The sequence below is a fragment of the Mytilinidion resinicola genome (genome assembly GCF_010093595.1).
Source record: "Mytilinidion resinicola strain CBS 304.34 unplaced genomic scaffold BDZ99scaffold_36, whole genome shotgun sequence".
NCBI lineage: Eukaryota > Fungi > Ascomycota > Dothideomycetes > Mytilinidiales > Mytilinidiaceae > Mytilinidion > Mytilinidion resinicola.
The window spans coordinates 218,430-239,139 of record NW_022985472.1 but is presented as its reverse complement, the minus strand read 5'-3'; the positions used below and the strand labels follow the sequence as shown (position 1 = coordinate 239,139).

Here is a 20,710-nt window from a genome sequence, read left to right as displayed (position 1 = left end):
ATATTCAACGGTTTCATATGAGAGATGAACGGCAGTAGGAAAATCCAGTGAATGCTGCTAGAGTGGTATGAAAGTAGCCTCACGCATCGCTGCAGTCGATATACTTTGGATATCTATTGCCTTTTCACACGTGAGAACGTGGGAGGTAGATCGCACTAAGTAGGACTAGCGCAGACGCGTCCTGGCGAGCGACTTTGTCTTGAGCCAGGTTGCTCCTCCTAACTCTTCTCCTCTCACCAATCAACTCAGTCTGCGCAGATCGACCGCCATCATGGCCTGCCCGCTGATGGGGCTGCCTGACGAACTCCAGTTGTGGATCATCGAGAAACTCCAAGAATCCGGCAGAGACGGCTTCAATGGCCTCGTCAACCTCAGTAGTACTTGCTCTCGGTATCGGACGCTTCTCGCTCCTACCGTCTTCCACACGATCACTCTCAAAAACACCGTCAGAAGCGCTGAATCGGTGCTCGCGGTTGCGAATAAAAACTCTCTTGCACAATACGTCAAACACCTTCACTTCATCGGCACACTGGCGCAAATCGACTTCATTGCGAACCCTTGCGGCGATTTATATGGCCTGTTGGAGGATACAAAAGATGCAGCCTGGGTCTCCATGGTAGAGTTGGACGCCAAAGAAGTGTTTCCGACTGTCGCTTCCAATATCTTATCCGATTTACGCTTGTTTCCCCAGTTGACCATGCTCACGGTCAGCTTTGATTCGGATTCTTGGTGGGGGCATCCGCAGAGTAACAGCTCTATGTTGACCGACCTGGAGCACACAGACGGCAGCAGTCAGGTAGAGTGGGTGGAGCAGAATGTGCCTTATAGAGCCTTGATGTCGGCAACATTCGTCACCATTACCAGGAACACGAATCACTCTATCACAATGCTCCACTTGAATCTGATACCCATCCTGGTAGGAGCTTTCGGCAGTACAGACTGGTCCGAATTCTTGAACCCCATCCAAAGCTGCACCGTCGCCATTAAAGGTGAATTCAAAGCCAGAAAAATCCCCCGGGATGAGAACTGCTGTCTTGCGAGAACCTGCGACGACTGTCAGGGTGCGCAATGTGCCGGCGCCACCACCGGCTACTGCTATTTTATCTCTAGGCTTTCTCAGTGTTTCTTCGAACACCTAGACTCCGTCACGACTTTGCGGATCATCGCCTCTGTCTCGGGCCCAATCTGGTACGTCTCTGAAGAATGTGGGCTCGGGGGAAACCAGCTGCCAAAACTCCGGTCTCTATACGTTGAACGGGTGTTCGTATGCCACGAGCTTGGGAAATTTTTGGCCACTCGCAAAGACGTCCTAGAAGAGATCACCTTCCAGGATTGCTATGGTACCGTGGATTTTGACTATCCCAACTACCCAAAAGGCGTTGGAAAGTGTAGTTGGCATTGTCTGCTCGATTATCTTTCGACTGCTAACCCCACGCGCCTTCAGTCGGTAGAAATTCGACCTCTTCAAGAGCCACTCTTTTTGATGGCTATGGAGAGTAATTTGCACTGGCCAGATTCAGGCATTGAAGCCATTGATCTAAAAGTGGCCCAAGATCTCCTTGCGAACGACCCCCACCGCGTAGCTTTTCCTTACGCGTGGCTTGAGGACTGGGACGGGCTCCTCGATATAACAGATTATTATGAGAGCGAGGCCTTCGTTCAAGGCGACGATGTAATGTCGTATAACCGACTGCTCGCCATCGTGAAAGCCAACCGGGCAACCCGCTTACAGGTCTAGAAGTTCAAGCGCAGACAATTATTACCTCGGGGCTGAACTTTTGGTTTCGCGACGAGAGGGTTTTCATCTCTATACTATCTTATTCCAATGATGTTGTGCCTTGTTAATGTCGGCATCCAGCTCAACTTTGTTGATCTCACTCAGATGGCCAGATTCGGAAGAAGTCTGACGGGTGGAAGGCGAATGGAATCGGGGGCCGCGTCGAGTACTCAGTTGTTCCACTGACACAAACTTGGGTTTGTAGAGACGCAGCGGCAGGTCACCTGTACTCTTTTTGATGTGCAGAACTAGAGTGCTCTGCTAGGGTGGTCAATTTCAAGCACCGTAAGTAGTGGGAGAGCAGTGTAACCAGTCTATAACGAGCTCGGTCGGCTATGCTTCAATGCTCTACACTATAACTGTGCTACACATCGTCGTTTATTCCCACAATCTTCAGCGAGTCTTTCCATAGCCTATCCTCATTCTTCGGATCATAAGTTTGGCGAACATATCCAACCCCAAAGACCTCATTGTCGTCCTCACCACGTTTTGCTTCTGCACAGTCCTCCAGATACTTTCCTCCTTTGTCCTCCCATTCTGCCCCAATTGCAGCAAGGACAGTCGTCGCAGCTCCCTGCTCCGGCGTCTTCATAATCTTGCGAACCTTCTCGTTGCTCAAAATCTGCTCCACGACTTCTCTACTCATGTGTCTGGACAGCTCCGTGTTGATTGCGCCAGGATGGAGACTTGTCGCATGCAGTCCTTTGTGACCGTAGCGACGATCCAATTCGTTGGCCATGTAGACATTTGCAAGCTTCGAGGTTGCATACGCAAGCCCATAATGATATCCTCCCTTCTGGAAGTTGTAGTTGTCACTCTCGTTGAGGTCGCACGCGCGATGGGCTGAAGACGTGACGGCGACGACTCTGGAGTGAAAATCGGGAGTGGAGCTGGCAAGCAAGGCGGGCTTGAGGAGTTGGAAGAGGAGGAAATGACCGAGGTGGTTGGTAGCAAAGTGCATCTCGTGGTCGTCCTCGGTGAGCTTGAGCTCCTCGATTCCCATAACGCCCGCGTTGTTGACGAGGATATTGACTTGATTATTCGATTTCGCGAGGATGGTTGCTGCTGCGGCTCGAATGCTAGCGAAGGAGGCGTTGTCCATCTCGATCAGCGAGAAACGACCTGGTTCTAGGATCCCCCCAAGAACAGTCTCGGCCTTCTTCATATCCCGGGCCGTTAAGATCAAGGTGGCGCCTGTAGCGGACAGTGCTCGTGCAGTCTCAATACCAATTCCGGCAGTTGCACCGGTGATGACTATCACTTTGCCAACAAGTTTGCCTTCGAGTGATTCATCGCGGACGATTTGGAGGGCGCTTGGCCGGGAATCTCCCACGCCTTGAGGATTGGCGTGAGCGGCAGTGTGAGGACTCATGTTGACGAATGGTCGGAATAACGAGCAGAAATGGATCAAATGGGGAGCACAGAACGAGCAAGCTGCTAATGATTGTTTCGATGAGGTTGAAGGCTGACGGGAGGAGTGAATTTACAACTGAATATCTATCAAGTTCACTGCCGCATCCTACAGCACTTAGTTCTACTCACTAAAAGTAAGACCGACCATTTACTAGGCCGTATGTATGCAAGGATCGTAGTGGCCCCCTTTCAGCATGTCGGATTGGTTCGCTAGAATAAGTGGTCATTCGCGGCCGGTCAGCGGCCGCCAGTGGCCGCAATTCGTCCGCAAAATCTTCTCTTGTTGCGGCCGCTACGGCGCTTTCACTGCGCTTCCCTTTTTCTCCATCGAAACATTAACGTACGACTCCGTGCATCTTTCAATAGGGAGATAACAAGGCACTATTCTTGCACATTATGCGCACACCCAACAGCGAATCTAGCCTTGATCAGGCACAGCAAGTGTGCACTTCATGTAAAGCACGGAAGAGGAAATGCGACAAGGCACTTCCCAGATGTTCGCAATGCACCAAGTGAGTCCATTTCATTGGATACTGAATCCCTGTCCACACGTCGCGGGGCTTATCACAACGGAAATAGGAGGAACTTGACGTGTGAATACTCAACGCTGGAGCAATCCCGCAACTCGGCATCCGTACCCGACCGACCGTGGCATGGTATCCACGCCGACGAAGATCGCGCGGATGCCCAATCCCTTGACTTTCCGACCATGCTGTTCTTGGATCCGGGTATTTTACAGCATGGGCAGGTTGATATCTCCTGTGTTGCTCCTCCCGTTCCAGCCCACATTCTACAACTACTTGGAGACATAGATGAAATTCGCGCCACGGCATCTAAATTCTTCGAGCACATACACATGTGGATGCCATTTATCTCTAAGAAACGGTTTCATGAACTCCACCTACGTTCCTTCCAATCTCAACCCGACATCGCACTTCTTCTAGTCTCTCTTAAGCTCATCACAACGCTCCCTCCCGTAAGCCCACGGAACCCTCGGACTCCCCTATACTATACCGCGAAGCACTTCTACCTCGAAGTCGAAGGGTCTAGCATCTTTTCGATCCCAATCTTGCAGGCTGGGATACTCATCGCTCTCTACGAACTCGGGCAGGCTATATACCCTGCAGCCTACCTGTCTATTGGTGCATGTGCCCGATATGCACACGCTCATGGCATCAATGTTGGTGGAACGTTGAATACAAGAAGAGCCGTGACCTTGATTGAGGTTGAAGAGAGGAGGAGAGTTTGGTGGGCAATTGTGATCTTAGACCGGTCAGTTCCCAGTTCTTTCGCCGTCAAAATGCTTGTCGAGCTATACTCTTGGTTTGATATTGATTGGCATCGTAGCTTCGTGAATGTCGGTTGCCCCGGGAGGCCCTTTGCGACCGCGGACCCTAGCCTAGATGACTTTTTGCCGGCGGACGACGCCGTGTGGGACCAAGGCGTATGCCCCATACCCTCCGCGGTCCTCCACGTGCTTACAAATTCTTCAGATCGTCAGATCAGACGATTCGTTCAGGTTGTCTTCACCAATGACCGCTCACATGAGTAAATTCGCGCTATTATGCCAAGCCGCGAGGTTGCTGGGCCAGGTCCTCCGCCATGTCTCCAGTGAATCGGCGTTTCAAGATGACGTCTGGATGCAGTTAGATCGGACCCTTCACTCCATGCTTGCCGCTTCGCATGACATGGACGAGCCAGATTATGACCAGATTACCTTCATTTATAGGTATGTGCTCTCGACTGCTCACGAATCTCTCTGATTATCTGGATATAGCGCTCTCGTTGCTCTGTATATGCCTTCGTTCTACGCTGCTGATGACACGGATCGCTCTCAGCGCGCAAGAGTTGTCATTCGACAAATCAATGAGACGGTAAGTAGGAACCTCGTTAGACAGCGATGCTTCATAGGTCGCGATCCCGAGGCTATTTCTCCATGGGGCCTCTTTTTCGCGTACCATCTCTGTGGGGCACATATACGCTATGGTCGAGGGATCCCTGAGCTTGTGAAAATCCTTAGAGAGACATTTACGGGTATAGATGCTAGGTGGAATGCTGCAGGTGTTTATCTCCAGCTCCTCGAGGCGCGGGAAGTCATGAGCCAGTCGTAATCGGAGGCTCTGTACACTGTTCTGTTCGACCTGCTTTTAGAGATCCAAGAGGGACGTGATTTCATCCTTTTGAATGACTGGGAAAGTATGGGCACCTCAGGCGGTGCTTCGTGGGGATAGCAATCTATCAATCACATACTAGCGCCCCCAAACTAACCCAGCGCGCCTAGCTAGTAACTACTCAAACCATTAGATTCTCCTTCCTCCACTACAAAACCCATCGAAGGCCATCATGGCGTGCCCGCTGGTCGACGTGCCGGACGAGATCCAGATGCTCATAGCCCATGAGCTCGGCGATGACAACTACGCACTCATCAACCTCAGCAGAACCTGCACGAGGTACCGGTCGCTGCTTGCTCCGACGGTCTTCCACACGATCACGCTCAAGAACACGGCCAAGAGCGCTACATCGGTTCTCACGGTGTCGAAGAGTCAGCATGCACAATATGTCAGGAAATTGGTGTTTGTAGGGACTTTGGCCATGTTTGACTTCGTCGCGGATGATGGATTCGATGGCGATGACGGTACTTCCCAAGACCCTGCAACGATGATCACGAACGCCGAGCGCCTCGAAAAAATGCTGCCAACCAGGTTTTCAAGATCCTGGGGAACTAAATTGCTTTCGAAACCTCTACGCGTTGAGCGTTCGATTTGAGTCAGAGTCCTGGCTAGGAAAACCACGCAGCAGCAATGACGACATTATAGACGAGATCTGGGTTATGGCGGACGAAGCGTAAGATAATGACGACGATCACGCAACATGGGCCTGCTTCCTGCTGCGTCGAGCACTGATGTCGGAGACATATGCCCTGATTTCCAAGAACCGGAACCACTCTACCACAGACCTTCATCTCTACTTGATTCCGCTTGCGCTTGAATCGTACCTCACTCCAGATTTCCACGACTTTCTAAGTAGTATCGAGACTTTCACGATCGAGATCGAAGGCACGACACGGGATTTGGACCCCAAACGGATGGGGGAGCCGCTCTACGTTGGAGCCCGCGATGGATACATTCATTTCTGCAAAAAGCTGTCATCATACATGTTCGACCACCTGGACTCTGTCAAGACAGTGAAGATTGTCGCCCCGAAATCTGGTCCTCTTGGGTTTGATTATTACGCCCCATTAGCCTTCACTGCGAATCAGATGCCAAATCTCTCATTCCTCTCTCTTGAGCTGGTGTGCATATCGGTCGAGCTGGCCGCTTTCTTTGCTGCACACAAAACCTCTTTAGAGGAGATTCGGTTCCGAGACTGCTACGGTGCCTTCGAGTTTCAAGACAGTATACCGAAAAGTGGAATGTGTTCTTGGCGTCATCTTTTCGACCATATGTCTGATGCTCAACCCGAAAGCCTTGGACGACTGGAGATCACCCCATGGCAAGTTCCATTTTGGGCAGATACTACCCAGGACAGGTCTACATGGTCAGCGATAGATCTTCGCTACGGGGAGGGCGATGACGCGCTCGAGGCTTACGAAATCCTAGACAAGAACCCTGAACGGCCTGTCTTCGCTTACGGGTCGCTGGGGTATGAGGACGGCCTTTATGTCCGGATCTGAATAATTGCTACGAAGCAACTCTAAGGTTTATCGATGGTCAGCATCAAACGGCGTATGAGCGACTACGAGCGGTTTTAGAAGCTAACAGGGCGAATCGTACGACTGGAAAGGGATGAGAGACGATTCTAGGGCATCGAACGATCAGAAAGGTTGGTGAGAGGCATGGGAGAGGCGGCGACAGATTCTTTTGCCCACTCGGATAATGTACGGGGAAGTTCCTGCTAGTATCAAAGATGGTACACAGTATGTCCTCCCCTCTACTTTCTATCTCTGAGAAAGTAAAACTAAGCTCTCCAAGACAGTAGCTTATCCTCTCCGCTGCGGCTTCGGTATTGACGGCAGCTACAACAGATACAGAGCTAATGGTGGCATCCGCTTCAATGCGAAAGTGCGGGGAACTGGGTCAGCTTTGGTTATACGAAAAGGTGTTTAATCTCAGTGCAATACTTGCCCGGAAGGGAAGCGGGCTGGAATGTCAGAAACGAGTTTCAGTATCATTCCATATCAAGAACAAGGGCTTACTCCCCTCACACCCTCACTGCTTACACTCAACCTACCCTCTCTACCTACGGGAGAGCTCTGTCCCATTCTACCTCACCCCTCACGCACCTGCCTCATATTTCCTAATCCCAACAGCCTTTAACCCTTCCACCGTCCCCCGAATCGCCTTCTCCACCGGAATCCTCTCCACGCTACTCGCCCCATAGAACCCACACAACCCCGGTACGCGCTCCAGCACATACTGCGCCTCCTCCGCCCCTTCCACCGGACCCCCATGCACAATCACCATCGCGCCCTCCCCCTGCACCCCCCTCACCGCCCCCAATATCTCTTTGCATAAAGCTACACACTCATCCAGCGTCTTCGCCCCCATCCCCTCCTTCCCCAGCCCAATCGTCCCCCCCGTCGTGAGCCCCATATGCGCGACCACAATATCCGCGCCGGCCTCGGCCATCTGTTTCGCCTGCAGGGAATCGAATACGTAGGGTGTTGTGAGGAAGCCCATGCCGTGCGCGAGGGCGATGAGGGAGATTTCGGCGGCGTAGGACATGCCGGTGGCTTCGAGCGCTTGGCGGAAGGTGCCGTCGATCAGCCCGACGGTGGGGAAGTTTTGGATGCCGGCGATGCCGAGGGCGCGCAGTTGGGCCAGGAAGGGGGGCAGGGGGCGCGTAGGGTCGGTGGCGCAGATGCCGCAGAGGAGCGGGGTGGTGGTTAGGAGGGGGAGGGTTTCGTTGGCCTGGGGTTGGGTTAGGGGGGTTGAGGGGGGGATAGGGGAGGATATGGGAAGGGGGAGGTACCATTTCGAGGACGATGTCGTTTGCGTTGCCGTATGGCATTAGGCCGGCGAGAGAACCGCGGCCGTTCATGCGGTAGCGGCCGCTGTTGTAGATGACGATTAGGTCGCCGCCGCCTGCTTCGACGGATTTGGCTGTGAGGCCGATGCCTAGGAGTGGTCAGGTTGGGGTTTGTTAAGAGACGGATGAAGAAATGGTCAATGCGTAAGGAGAAGAAGAAATTGAGTATATGAAAATATCAAAGTGATGCTAAAGGCAGTAGAGTTGAATTGAAAGCCATGACAATAATACAAGATGATGTTTAAGATGAAAAGTATGAGAATCTATGCCTACCCGCTCCAGCACCTACAATTGCTTTCCCCTCAGCGACCTGCTTCCGCAGACGCGCCATGATTTCTGTGCGATCTGTTGGAGGAGGCATGCCTTCTGATATTGACCTTCTTTGAATATACTACAACAATGCTTCAGATTGAAGCAGAACAGAAGAAAGTAGCCGAGCGATCTGATGACGCGGATTCCGCGGTCTTTTCGGAAGTCCCGAATTGGAATCCCGAAAACCTTGTCTCTTTATGTTTAGAGAGTCCACTGCCTTTCAATTGAATTGTGGAAAGTGAATTCCAATAAATTGAAAGGTTATGGGTGTTTAAGGGATGAGATCCTCATCGGAGGTCCTCCAGTCCCTGGCGGAGATCCCCCGCGTTTCCAGCGTCATCGATCCCCGAGCTCGAGCTTCAAGCTCTCTCCTTCTCTTTATCAACCTTCACGTCTCCATGAATGCTTCCTACACTACCCTCTCCTAGCGATCGCACTCGATAACCAACCGTCCAACATGCCTCCCCACATCGTCCTCCTCGGCACCTGCGACACCAAACTCCCCGAACTCCTCTACCTCCGCTGCCGCATCCTCACTCACTCCCCCTCCGCCCGCATAACCCTCATCGACGTTGGCCGCACGCCCTCCTCCGACCCCGCTGTCACGATACCCCAATCCCAGCTTCTCGAATACCAGCCTTCCTCCCCGACGCGTCTTGACGCGGATGCCCTCCAAAACCTCCCCCGCGGCGAGCTGCTAGACAAAATCTCCAAGCTCGCAACCGCATGCCTTCTCGATCTCCTCTCAGAAGACCCAATACACGGCGTCGTCGCGGCTGGTGGGAGCGGCAACACATCCGTCGCGGCTGCCGTGATGCAGGCGTGTCCAGTCGGGCTGCCTAAGCTGCTCGTTTCAACCGTCGCGAGTGGAGATGTGGGACCCATTGTGGGCGAGTCAGATATCTGCCTCATGTACAGTGTCGTGGATGTTGCGGGGCTGAACAGTGTGCTGAGGAGCGTGCTGGATAATGCTGCTGGCGCGATTGCGGGGATGGCGGCGGCGTATAAGGTGCGGGAGGAAGAGAAGGCGAAGGAGGAGGGAGAGAAGAAGATACAGGTGGGCATAACCATGTTTGGGGTTACGACGCCGTGTGTGGATGTTGCGCGGAAGCGGTTGGAGGAAAACGGGTGTGAGGTCTATGTGTTTCATGCTACAGGGCATGGGGGAAGGGCTATGGAGAGACTCGTTGATGAAGGGGCACTAGACGCGGTGCTGGACGTCACAACAACGGAGATTTGCGACCACTTATTTGGCGGCAACATGAGCGCTGGTCCGGATCGACTGCTGGCTGCGGCAGAGAGGGGCATTCCATACATTGTCTCGCTCGGAGCGTGTGACATGGTCAACTTCGGCCCAAGAGACACAGTGCCAGAGAAATTCAAAGACCGGAATCTGCTGGTTCATAACTCGATGGTAACGCTTATGCGGACAAGCGAAGAGGAGTGTAAACAGGTGGGTGCTTGGATCGGGGAGAGACTGAAAGAATCCGCCAAAGTCCCTTCGATGGTCCAGGTTTGGATGCCACTCCATGGTGTCAGCGTGCTTGATGTTGAAGGCGCGCCCTTTCACGATCCCAAAGCCGATGAAGCTTTGTGGAGGTCCCTGGGACGGAAGATGGAAGGGTCAGAAATCATAGCCGATGACTGGCCGATGAACATTAACGATGAGAGATTTGCGACTAAAATTGCAGACAGATTGCTACAGCTTATCCTAACCCATGAAGGATCCTTATGTTCCTAGTATAGATGCCATTGAAGAGAATGAGCATACTTGATTTTGTGGTTGAGAATGTCTGGCTCTCAAAGTACGACACTTCTTGCCTTGATAAATATCAATGAGAGCGCGTTTGAGGTTGGAGTGGCTGGCGATTTTAAGAGTTTAACGAAAGATAGCAGACGGGTCAAGTTGGCTAAAGCCTTTATAGGATTAAAGCCTTCGATTGAGTAGCTGGACACAACGAACGTCTCACCAAGCTAAGTGGAGTGAAAGGACTAACATCTATGACAAGTTAGGGAAGCGCCGGAGTGACATATCCCCGGATCATTCTCCCTTCAAAAATACCGAAACGATTATGGAGCGCCGGAAACGTAGGTACTTGCGAAGCATCAAAAAGTTGAAAATACTAAGAACGAACGCCGATCTTCTCCTTAACTTAGTGCAATCTTAGAGCCATACCTATTCACGAACATCCCCATTATCTCTACCAACTCATCCAGCAGACCCCGTGCATACTCCCCCCACGACTCAAAAGTCACAACTTCAAGCGTCAAGCTATCACCCTGCGGGAACGCCTGTATTTTCCACTCCCGCAACGGCTCGAGATGCGGATAAATCGTTTCCATCTTGCTATTCGCAGACAAGAACGCCAAGTTCTCGACATGGTCGACGTCCTGGTGCACGACCGAATCAAACCAGTCAACACTGCTCGGCCAATCTGTGCATTTCTCCACGATCTCTTTGAGGCCCATGCTCTCGAATGGTGCGCTAGCGATGTGCTGCCGCTGGACGTGGTTGAGTAGATCAAGAGCAGTCCAGCCGTCTTCGAACTTGACGCGAGTAGGAACGTACTGCCAGCACGGTCCGATGACGGCGTCAGCGTTGGGAAGATCGATGTTCCGCCCGCTGACGACTTCGCCGAATGTGACGTCTTGGGTTGAGAGGCGACGGGCTAAGCAGAGCGCCCATGCGGCGGTGGGAAGGGTGGCGATGGTGATGTCTTTGGAGCGGGCGGAAATGTCTACGGTTTTGTAGAACGAGACGGCTTTCCTGGATTCGAGGGGGATGTCCGGGCGTAGTAAAGACATTGAAGAGCCTTGGAGAAGCTTGCGCCAGTAAGGAATACTTGTGGGAGTCGTTTCGCGCACCACACGGTTGACGAATGACGAAAAGGGCAGCGTTTCCGGCGAGGTTTGTCCTTGGTAGATGGCTGAGAGCTGACGTAGCATGATAGGTAGACATATCTCATCGTACTGCGCGTGCGATATCCGGAAAATTAGGCAGCTGTTCCCGTCCTCGCCTTGCACGAAAGCGAACTTGACAAAGGGGGTGCCGAGTGGCATCCGTGTTTGGACGTCTAGGTCGCAGTATTTGTGGCAGAAGTCTTTCACGTCGCCTTCAATACTGAATTCGGAGAGCTCCACCTGTAAGTCTTGGAGAACGACCCCGTAGCAGCTGCCAGCTGCCTCGACGAAGATAGTGCGGAGGATCTCGTTGCGGGATACGAGTTCTTGGCAGCTGCGAAAGAGGAGCTCGTGGTCGATGGCGGAGTCGAGGTAGAAAGCTTCGTATCGAACGGAGTACCGAGGAAGCTTCACCGTTCCTTGGACGGCGATTTCTTGGAGTGGGCGGGCTGGTAAGACGTCCACGACTGTCCAAGAAGGATCCGCAAGGACCGGTTTGATCGATTCTGCCAAGAAAGACTCCACGTCAGGAACATCGAGTGCCGCGAAAGGTATATGCGGCTTCACCACTGTCTCCGAAGGCTGGAAGTCTTCGACGATATTCGCCATCTCGTATAGCGTCCTTGCCTTGAAGACTTGCGCAACGCTCAGTCCAAGGCCTTCGAGTCGTGTTTCGGAGACCAACTTCATGGCTCCGATTGAGTCACCGCCTAGTTGGAAGAAGCTGTCGGTAAGACCGATCTCGCTTTCATTAATTTGTAGAGTGCGACTCCAAATTCGGAGGAGCTTTCGTTGCTTCGCCGAAACTGCGGGAACTCGGATCTTTGGGGTTGGCTTGGAGATGTTGAACGTGGACTTCTCTTCCTCTTCTACAGTGCCAACGATGACAATGGACCCGTCTGTGTTGTATCTTGCGAGCTTGCCGGTCCGGTACAGCTTCTCTTCATGTGCGGACTTCTCGGCAAAGATCGCATCGATCGAAGCTGGAAATTCGACAGAAGGTAGGGCGAGATTCGTCGAACTTTCGATCAAAAGCTCCCCTAGACCGCCAATCGGTAGAAGAACCTGAACGTTCGTACGGTCAACTATCCATGTTGCTGTGGCACCCTCAAGAACTTTCCCATCAACTTTGCTATGCGGACCAATGAGGCTGACTCGACGTAGCTCTTCTCGCTCCAGTTGGGTAGTATACTCCAAGTCCCTAACGAGCTTATTTGGCGCTTCACAAAGCTGCTGCACAAGACGCTCCATATGCACCAAAGCATCCTGCATCTGAGGTACAGCGATAGTCTTGGAATCGAAACTGGCCATCATGAGGAAGCCATGGTCATCCAGAGCGCAGACCAGCATGAGAGCGTATGTGTTGAACTTCAATGCCTCCCGCGCAGCTTCAGAGTCGCCGGCGGGTACAAAACCGTTCGCGGGCTCATCATTACTCGCTGGTCTCTCATCCTCGGCATTGCTAGGGTGTAGGACGAGGCCGGTCCGCAATTCGCAAGCCTCGCGTGCATCAGGGCTTAGGCGTCGGATATATTGTAAACCTAGATGCTCATGCGGCATACGCAGAACAGCATCATCATGGATCTCTTGCAAATATTCAGAGACTGTGGCACTACTGTCAACTCGTACGCGGATAGGGACTGTGGTGATCATTGGACCTTCGATACTTTCGACGCCTGTAATCGGCGCGTTGCGGCCAGTGAGAGTTTCTCCGAACACGATGTCCTTGGATCCAGAGTACATGCTCGATACTAACGCCCATGCTCCGCGAATAGCAGTCGCGATAGTTGTGCTCGAGGCGGAGCGTCTGGGAAGTGGGACATATCGCTCAAGTAAAGAATCGGCTTGCGTTTGGTAACCAGCCCATGGAAGCTCGGGAAATGTACGGCCAGTGGCTTCGCGGAGGCTCTGTCGCCAGTGAGTCTCTGATTCTGCTCGGCTGGCGCCCCGGAGGTGTTTGATAAAGCTCTTGAATGGTGCTAATTGTTGAGTCTTCAGTCCCTGGTAGACTCGATTCACGCGGTCAACGATTAGTGGCATCGACCACCCATCGTATAGAGCGTGGTGCATAGTCAAGACCATGTCGACACGGCCAGTCGCCCCGTCGGTCACGAGCCCGTACCGTGCGAGGGGGACACCGAGGCCCATCGGCCTTTCTCGATCTTCCGTGAGATAGTCTTCTAGATTTGTACGAGATTGCCAGATGGCTTCCTCATTTACAACGATTTGCATCAGGCCACGTCCGGGAAATTGGACTATCCGAGTCCGTAGGATAGGAGATTCCACGGCTGCGGTTTTGAATGCGGCTTGCAATCGCTGGGCCGTCTCGAAGTTCGGCAGGTTCACGACTCGCTGCGCGACGTAGGCTTCTTCTATCTTCACTGAAAGAGCCATTAGACCTTCTTGCAGTGGTGTGCAAGGGTAAACATCTTCGATTGATGATGCTTCTAGTCCGCAGAGCTTGGCTGCTTCTTGACGCACCGCGTCTACGTCCCATCCGTCCAGCAGAGAAAATGCGGGTATCTCGAGCTCGTCGCCTGCTATCTTTGGGCTTGCTTGAAGAGCCATGTCAGCTAGCCTAGGGTACTTAAAGATACTAGCAACTGTCAGGGCCAGTCCGTCCGAGTTTGCGGCGGCCACGAGCTTCATTGCTTTCAAGGAATCACCCCCGAGGCCGAAGAAACTATCGTTGGCACTGATTGTGAGTTCTGAGCCCAATATCTGTTTCCAGAGCTCATGGATCCTGAGCTCCATCTCCGTCTCTGGCTTTCGCGAACCCACCTGCGCAACGCGGAACTTTGCAAGGTCCTGCCGCGACATGGCAGATCCAATCTCGCGTAGCTTTTTACGATCTGTTTTGGCCGAGACTAGAGACGGCATCTTGCGAAGTGGGATATACGCCGAAGGAATCATGTAGATCGGTAGTGTTGTAGCAACTCTTTGGTCCATTTCCGCGAGGGCGCGCTCGAGTACAGGAGACATGGGAACAGTCGTGTTCTCGGTATCTGCTCCGTTCTCCTTGAAGGGTTCCACGACGAAAGCCACCAGTGACGGGTCTCCGCGACCTCCTGGCGTGATAACTTCTGCCACAACGCCCGTTCCCGATGGTAGGTGGTTTCGGAGATGGTACTCGACTTCCGCAAGCTCGATTCGCTGACCTCTCAGCTTCACTTGCTGGTCGCCACGTCCCACGAACACAATCGTCCCAGATCCGTCCGGAGCATACTTCACCAAATCTCCTGTCTTATACAGCCTTCCTCTTCGTCCAGGTACATTCCGATCGCCAGCAACCAGCCACTTCGGATCCTCAATAAACACCACCTTACTCTTTTCCAGCTCACCCAGATACCCCTCCCCCACAATCGGTCCCTCAATCAACAGCTCACCCACTTCACCAACCGGCACGAGCTTGTCATGATCTGCCGCATCCACAATCCACGTGACGCCACCCACCCCCTTTCCAATACTCGTATATGCCTTCCCAATTTCAATATCTCCATTAATCGTACACCCAACCGTGCACTCACTCGGCCCGTACGCGATAATCACTCGCGTCTTCTGCCCCCACTCTGACGCATCACTCGCGGACACTGACTCCCCACCTAGCCCCAGTACTTCCAGCGACTCTAGAACGCCTGGCTCCAGCACCCTGGCGACGGAAGGCGTCATATGCGCCATATTAACGTTCATGGATCTGATTGCGCCGCTGAGATCGTTCAGACGAGAAGCGTCCGAGGGCACGCAGATGCAGCCGCCCGCCGCGAGCGTGCACAGCATACAGTCGATGCTGACGTCGAAGGCGTAGGAGGCGAAGTCGAGGACGCGGGAGTGGGATCGGTAACCGACGATGTGGGCGCGGGTAATAGCACCAGATGTGAAGGCAGCGTGGGGGATTATGACGCCTTTGGGTGTCCCAGTGGAGCCGGAGGTGAAGATGATGTACAAAGTTGAGGAAGGGGGGACCGGGGGGATGGCTGGTAGTGGAACCTCTCCTGAAGCTTGAGAGTCGAAAAGATTGAAGAGGTCGCGGGACACGGTGACGACGGTTGCGGAGGGCGCTATACGCTGGCCTAACTCTTTCTGTGTCTGCGATGTTACGATTATGTTCGCTCCCGTTTGGCTCACGATGTTCCTTAACCTCTCTTCAGGTTGACTTGGATCTGTAAGTACGAATGCGCCACCTGCTTTCATAACGCCCAGAACAGCCACAACCGTCCACATCGACTTCTCGAAGCAGAGTGGGACATAACTCCCTACGTCCACGCCCAAACCTCTCAAGTGGTGCGCCAAACTGGTAGAGTTCTCGTCCACTTGCCAATACGAGAGCTCGCCGTCCCAGGAAGTGATGGCAATCTTGTCGAGATTCTTGGCCGCTTGCGCGGAGATGATATCGTGCATGCAGGTGGTTAAGTTTGGTGGGACGGTAGCGTTCCACTGCCATATCTGATCGAGGTCTTTCTCACTGACGGTGTTGAGATCTACATCTTTGGTGGAGACGGCGGTAGAAGCAGTTGTAGAGAAAGCAGTGATGCCGTCATCGTTTGAGCTATTCGCGGAAAGTGTGGGCGAAGCTGCTGCTGCCTCGCCCACGCTTGAGGTTGAGGATTTGAGAGGTGACAGTGTGGAGGGAGTCGAGGTATGGGTTTTGTTCTCTTTTGAGGGCTCGATAGTGATACTGGGCTGTGCTTCAGTGACTTGAACTTCCACCTCTGTTAGAGTTTCTGAGATATTTTCGGGTTTTAAAGGGTAGCCTGTCGTCGAGGTATGTATATCCTTCTCTTCTAAAGGTTTGACGTCGACATATGGTTCAGTGATCTGAACCTCCCCTTCCGCTGGACCTTCAGATATGGCCCCTTCGCCCTCGGATTTCTCGGACTCACTGCGAGTCCCCATCTCTTTCCTCGCTGGTGATTGGGTACCATCCATAACTCCAGGTACCTGGTTCATGGTTGCTTCTAATGCACACTCTGCGTCGGTGGAAAGATTATCATGCATCATAGACAACGAAAGAATTCGATGAAGGCATAGGGCGCAGCAAATGACAGAGAGGAGAGGTAGGTCGAGGTATGTTTCCATAAGATCGTCTCGCGTGCGTAAAGACGGGTGGCCGAGCTCGCTCCTATGCTACCACTGTGGTATGATTTCCTGAAACTGACACTCAAAGTTAATTAACCGTAATCCGCCTTCCTTTCGGAGGTGCTACCTCACATCTTTCCTCCTACGTAAGGTCTCCGACAACCGCTTCACTTTCCCACGCACCCGTTGAAACCTCCCACCTCCGTCATTTTAGTCAGGCACATGCCACATGCATCCACATCACACCTCCTACTTCGCTTAGCACTAACTTTGACCGAAAGCCAAGTGGAAGACACTAAAACATAGTTCACACACCCTCCGCACAAGGGCCGACCTCTCCCTGCACCTCCACGTCAGGGCGTCCCCCGATTGCAGCCCTCGGCTGCATGGCCGTTAGAGGCGTGCGCCATTTAATGCTGGGATTCTATGACCTGGGTATCTCCACCTGCCTCTCCCACACATGGGGTCACCTGCGAGAAAAGCCAAGGCCCTGAAAAGGCACCCCGAGCAGTGACTAACGCCACCCGCCTTCCCCCACGTCTACACGGACGGGTAATTATCTGATCCGAAGTCTCCTCCTGCCAAATGTAAAGCTGTCCCACCCATGTCATTAGTGGAGCGGGCTAAGTGGGTCTTTGGTGGTGAGAAGGGGTGGCCGAGATCGGGGGTGTGTAGAGTAGTTTTGGACTTTTCCAGAATCTAACGTAACTTTCACATATGAGGAAGATATGGTGTCGATCGGAGAACATAGTACTCTGGACTTTTTGCACGCCACTCAGTAAGCTTTTACGCGCTCAACGCATTTTCCTGCACTTCAATTCCGGCATGTTTCGGCTCTGAACGCTCGCTCTCCTTTGCATAACCTGTTCAACTCCAATCCTAAGCTCGATTCACTTCGTCTCCTGCTTTATTGGATGAGCCTAACTTCGGATCACACTTCATCTCTCGTTTCGCTTCTCACTTCAATCCGTGCTCCCGTGGTCACATCCAACTTCAAAGTTTACCACATCGAACATCATCTCGCAATTCTCATTCATCATGCTCTCCCCCTCCCAATTCCTCATCCTCCCCGCCCAACCCCCTGACACCAACAAAGTCTACGACATCTACTTCCGCGCCTTCGCCGGCTCAGCTCTAACCCGCATCCTCTTCCCCTCCGCCTTCCCCAGCCCCTCAGATACCCTCCCCACAGCCGAATTCCGCGCATCCCACACCGCCCACACCCTCGCCTGGCTCGCCTCCCCCGCCTCCTCTTTTCAATACACCTTCAAAGCTGTGGATGTTGAGAATGGAGAGGTTGTCGGAATGGGGCTATGGGATATCCACTACAAGCACCGCGATGAAGAGGAGTGGAAGTGGAAGGGGGTGGAGTGGTTAGCTAGCACGGAGAGGGAGAGAGCAGAGCAGCTTTTGGGGGAGATGGTGCACACCAAAGAGCGCTTCGTGGGTGGAAAGCCGCACGTCTACTGCCACGTCATTGCGGTACACCCCGAGTATCAGAAGAGGGGCATTGGGAGGAGGTTGATGCAATGGGGGGTTGAGGTCGGGGAGCAGGCTGGGTTGCCGGTGTATTTGGAGAGTTCAAAGGAGGGGGAGGGGTTGTATAGGAGCTTAGGGTTTGAGGAGGTGGGAAGGGTGAGGCATAGGGCGGAGCTGATTGGGGAGAGCGAGGATGTGGAGGTGCCGTTGATGGTGAGAATGCCGGGGAGTTTGGGGATAGGGTGGGTGGAGTGGTGTAAGCAATGAAGAGAGGGAAAAGGTTGAGCGTTAGTAGAAACAGTGATATTTTGAAGAGTGCTTTAGCCAGGGGTGAAGAAGTTTCTGGAGTGAGCGAGAGAGAGGTTTATATTTTGATTGACACGAGACAGCGTATAAGCTTTCTCGTCTTGGAAGAAAATGGCATCTAGATCTTGAGTTGGGTTTGAAATGGTACAATATTGTCCCCCAAGAGCTGCGAATAAAGCTACGGCGTTTAGACGACGAGACCCTTTACTTGCTTAAAGTCCTTCACCTGGATGTCTCTCCAGACCGCGACCGAAACAATTGAGAGGACCAGCACCGTAGATCCACCAATGAGCATGTATCTTTGCGCTTCGCCGTATGCCTGTTGGATAGCGATTCGGATTGGAGAGCCAACAGGGTAGGACAGTTGAGTTACAAGGCTCTGGTAAATGAGCGCGACATCGCCCTTGGCGTCTGCTGGCAGGTGCTCGAGAAGCTTGACCGGGAAAACACCAGTCCAGATCGCCCCAGCGACAGTGGAGCCGATAGCGCCACCCACGTTTGCGAACATGCCTTCCACAGCGAGAAGAACGGCGACTTGTTGATGAGACCCCGCAGCCATGACGGCGATCTGCTCGCAGATGACCAATGTTCCACCGGCGAAAGCAATGAAGATCTGGCACATGACGATATATCCGATGTTGACGTTTGGCTGACGGAAGGCAATCATGAGAGCAACACCAAGGATGGTCAAGGGCACGCCGAAGTAGAGCGCGAGCCACTTGAACTTGCCGGTCCATCGGATGACCACACCAACTATCAGGGCGAAGAAGCAGGATCCGATGCTGTAGATGTTGACGACGTAGCTGGCTTCCGTGACTGTCAGGTTGTTGACGACTTGGAGGAAGGAGGAGAAGTAGCTGTCCCAGACGTAGAAGCTGACGAAGATGGTGCCAGAAAGCAAGCAAGCGCCGAGAACGGTCCGGTCCATCATCAATTCGAAAGGCATGAATTTGACTGGGGCGAGGAACTTCTCGTAGAGAGCAAAGGCGATAATGAGGAGGCCACCAAATATGATCATGCAAATGACGAGCGCGGATCTCCATCCCTCTTTTTGGTAAGAGTAGAGACTAAATGGTAGGAGGAAAAGGGCCAGGCCACCGGTGATAAGAAGGAGTCCTATGGCGTCAAATTGGATGAAGTAGTACTTCACCGACTGGAAGAAAGTCCTGTTGGTTTCTGTCTTGGGTACGAGGCCGGCTTTCTTGGCCTTGCCGTAGTTCCATGCGAACAAGAAGTAGAGGGGCATACAGACTACGGGCATGATGATGGCGAAAACGCCGAAACCCCATCTGAAGCCGGGCCCTTTCAAGAAAGCGGTAGCGAGCGGTCCGCCAATCCAGGTAGTGGCAATGTACGGCGACGAAATGAAGGCAAACATGAAGGCTCGGTTCTTGAGATGAGAGGTATCCGCAACGAAGATTCCAGTCGTGAAGTTGAGTCCGTTGTAACTATCTCGGGGATTAGGCATGTCTCATAAGTAGACGTAGTGGTCAACTTACCCAACCCAGTAGAAAACTTGAGCGGCAGCATACGTCTCAACATTGTTACAAGCAGCCATCATGATGAGACCCAGGGTCAGGAGGATCACCATGAAGAGAAAACCTTGCGGGCGACCAAAGATGTCCAGAATCTTGGCGAGGGTGAGCTTGGACAGACCCCCAATAAGGCTGGACATGATGGAGGTAGTCGCAGTCAAAGAGTGCAGAGCAAAGTCGCTCGTTACGTATGGGGTCAACGCTCCAGCCATGCCTTGCTGCATGGCATCAACAAAGGCGATAGTCCAGATACTGGAGCAGACATTAGAGCATCTCCTGAGGGCAGGCTTCTTCATCGACTTACAGCAGATAGGCCGCAATCAAGCTGCTCTTGCTCCAGACTTGGTTGGTAGCCTCGGCAGCCTGCACACCATGCTGAGCATCAGCTGAGACGGCCTCGGTGTCACTGTTGGCATTATAACGGTCCTGGGAGTGGATGCTGGCTCCTCCATCACCAGCGACGGCGTCCTTCTCAAAGGGAGAAGGCATAGTAGGTTGAGAGGCGGTGTTGAGTGAAGACGGTGCCCCTGCTCAACATGCACTGGTATAAAGAGATGGAAGACGAGGTGCTAGGAAGTAGAATACGACAGGTGGACTAATATATTTGATCAGCCCCTCTCGGCCTGAATCAAGGCATGATTAGCACGCGCGAGCAACGAGATGGAGTCGGTAGCATGTCCAACAAGCGCCCACTTGAGTAGTGTCGGGGCTGTTGCTACTTGGATGCATGCTGCCGCGTGGACGACGTGTTGACGACGAGGATGCAGCTTGGGAACGCGGCGTGGAACTAGTTACCGTGCCTCAGTCCCGGGAACGACCGAAGGAGCAGGCCGTTGATGTTCTGATTTGATCTGATTAGATGAAAATTCTTCACGTCCGGCGT

At 52.9% G+C, this 20,710-nt stretch overlaps 10 protein-coding genes across 10 annotated transcripts; 6 read left to right on the top strand and 4 right to left on the bottom strand.

Moving 5' to 3' along the window:
- Positions 1 to 271: 271 nt before the first annotated feature.
- Positions 272 to 1,738, top strand: BDZ99DRAFT_528044 (uncharacterized protein; the record flags this gene model as incomplete). Its single annotated transcript, XM_033726331.1, has 1 exon — positions 272 to 1,738. One exon carries the CDS (start codon positions 272 to 274, stop codon positions 1,736 to 1,738), a length of 1,467 nt encoding a protein of 488 aa, XP_033568793.1.
- Positions 1,739 to 1,940: 202 nt separating this feature from the next.
- BDZ99DRAFT_213966 (short-chain dehydrogenase/reductase-like protein) lies at positions 1,941 to 3,305 on the bottom strand. The gene has a single exon (XM_033713377.1). The coding sequence runs from the start codon at positions 3,147 to 3,149 to the stop codon at positions 2,142 to 2,144; it is 1,008 nt and encodes a 335-aa protein (XP_033568792.1). The 5' UTR covers positions 3,150 to 3,305; the 3' UTR covers positions 1,941 to 2,141.
- A 281-nt stretch (positions 3,306 to 3,586) lies between these two features.
- BDZ99DRAFT_429360 (putative fungal-specific transcription factor) lies at positions 3,587 to 5,510 on the top strand (the record flags this gene model as incomplete). Its single annotated transcript, XM_033717222.1, has 5 exons — positions 3,587 to 3,702; positions 3,770 to 4,462; positions 4,538 to 4,634; positions 4,684 to 4,919; positions 4,968 to 5,510. 5 exons carry the CDS (start codon positions 3,587 to 3,589, stop codon positions 5,299 to 5,301), a joined length of 1,476 nt encoding a protein of 491 aa, XP_033568791.1. The 3' UTR covers positions 5,302 to 5,510.
- A 23-nt stretch (positions 5,511 to 5,533) lies between these two features.
- BDZ99DRAFT_528041 (uncharacterized protein) lies at positions 5,534 to 5,956 on the top strand (the record flags this gene model as incomplete). Its single annotated transcript, XM_033726330.1, has 1 exon — positions 5,534 to 5,956. The coding sequence occupies one exon, from the start codon at positions 5,534 to 5,536 to the stop codon at positions 5,954 to 5,956; it is 423 nt and encodes a 140-aa protein (XP_033568790.1).
- On the top strand, positions 5,771 to 7,156 carry BDZ99DRAFT_213925 (uncharacterized protein). The gene has a single exon (XM_033713376.1). The coding sequence runs from the start codon at positions 6,093 to 6,095 to the stop codon at positions 6,861 to 6,863; it is 771 nt and encodes a 256-aa protein (XP_033568789.1). The 5' UTR covers positions 5,771 to 6,092; the 3' UTR covers positions 6,864 to 7,156.
- Positions 7,157 to 7,464: 308 nt separating this feature from the next.
- BDZ99DRAFT_402615 (uncharacterized protein) lies at positions 7,465 to 8,579 on the bottom strand (the record flags this gene model as incomplete). The annotated part of the gene is made up of 3 exons (XM_033716295.1): positions 7,465 to 8,100; positions 8,162 to 8,307; positions 8,492 to 8,579. The coding sequence occupies 3 exons, from the start codon at positions 8,577 to 8,579 to the stop codon at positions 7,465 to 7,467; spliced, it is 870 nt and encodes a 289-aa protein (XP_033568788.1).
- A 408-nt stretch (positions 8,580 to 8,987) lies between these two features.
- Positions 8,988 to 10,271, top strand: BDZ99DRAFT_402654 (uncharacterized protein; the record flags this gene model as incomplete). The annotated part of the gene is made up of 1 exon (XM_033716299.1): positions 8,988 to 10,271. One exon carries the CDS (start codon positions 8,988 to 8,990, stop codon positions 10,269 to 10,271), a length of 1,284 nt encoding a protein of 427 aa, XP_033568787.1.
- Positions 10,272 to 10,678: 407 nt separating this feature from the next.
- On the bottom strand, positions 10,679 to 16,378 carry BDZ99DRAFT_483370 (peptide synthetase; the record flags this gene model as incomplete). Its single annotated transcript, XM_033722571.1, has 1 exon — positions 10,679 to 16,378. One exon carries the CDS (start codon positions 16,376 to 16,378, stop codon positions 10,679 to 10,681), a length of 5,700 nt encoding a protein of 1,899 aa, XP_033568786.1.
- Positions 16,379 to 17,291: 913 nt separating this feature from the next.
- BDZ99DRAFT_213745 (acyl-CoA N-acyltransferase) lies at positions 17,292 to 18,402 on the top strand. Its single transcript, XM_033713375.1, has one exon. The coding sequence runs from the start codon at positions 17,546 to 17,548 to the stop codon at positions 18,251 to 18,253; it is 708 nt and encodes a 235-aa protein (XP_033568785.1). The 5' UTR covers positions 17,292 to 17,545; the 3' UTR covers positions 18,254 to 18,402.
- A 77-nt stretch (positions 18,403 to 18,479) lies between these two features.
- Positions 18,480 to 20,316, bottom strand: BDZ99DRAFT_402706 (siderophore iron transporter mirB; the record flags this gene model as incomplete). The annotated part of the gene is made up of 3 exons (XM_033716302.1): positions 18,480 to 19,740; positions 19,792 to 20,079; positions 20,132 to 20,316. The coding sequence occupies 3 exons, from the start codon at positions 20,314 to 20,316 to the stop codon at positions 18,480 to 18,482; spliced, it is 1,734 nt and encodes a 577-aa protein (XP_033568784.1).
- Positions 20,317 to 20,710: the final 394 nt, after the last annotated feature.

Bases quoted from the DNA above. Each gene is read 5' to 3' on its own strand.
- BDZ99DRAFT_213745 (XM_033713375.1), top strand. From the start codon at position 17,546: ATGCTCTCCCCCTCCCAATTCCTCATCCTCCCCGCCCAACCCCCTGAC.
- BDZ99DRAFT_213925 (XM_033713376.1), top strand. From the start codon at position 6,093: ATGTCGGAGACATATGCCCTGATTTCCAAGAACCGGAACCACTCTACC.
- BDZ99DRAFT_213966 (XM_033713377.1), bottom strand. From the start codon at position 3,149: ATGAGTCCTCACACTGCCGCTCACGCCAATCCTCAAGGCGTGGGAGAT.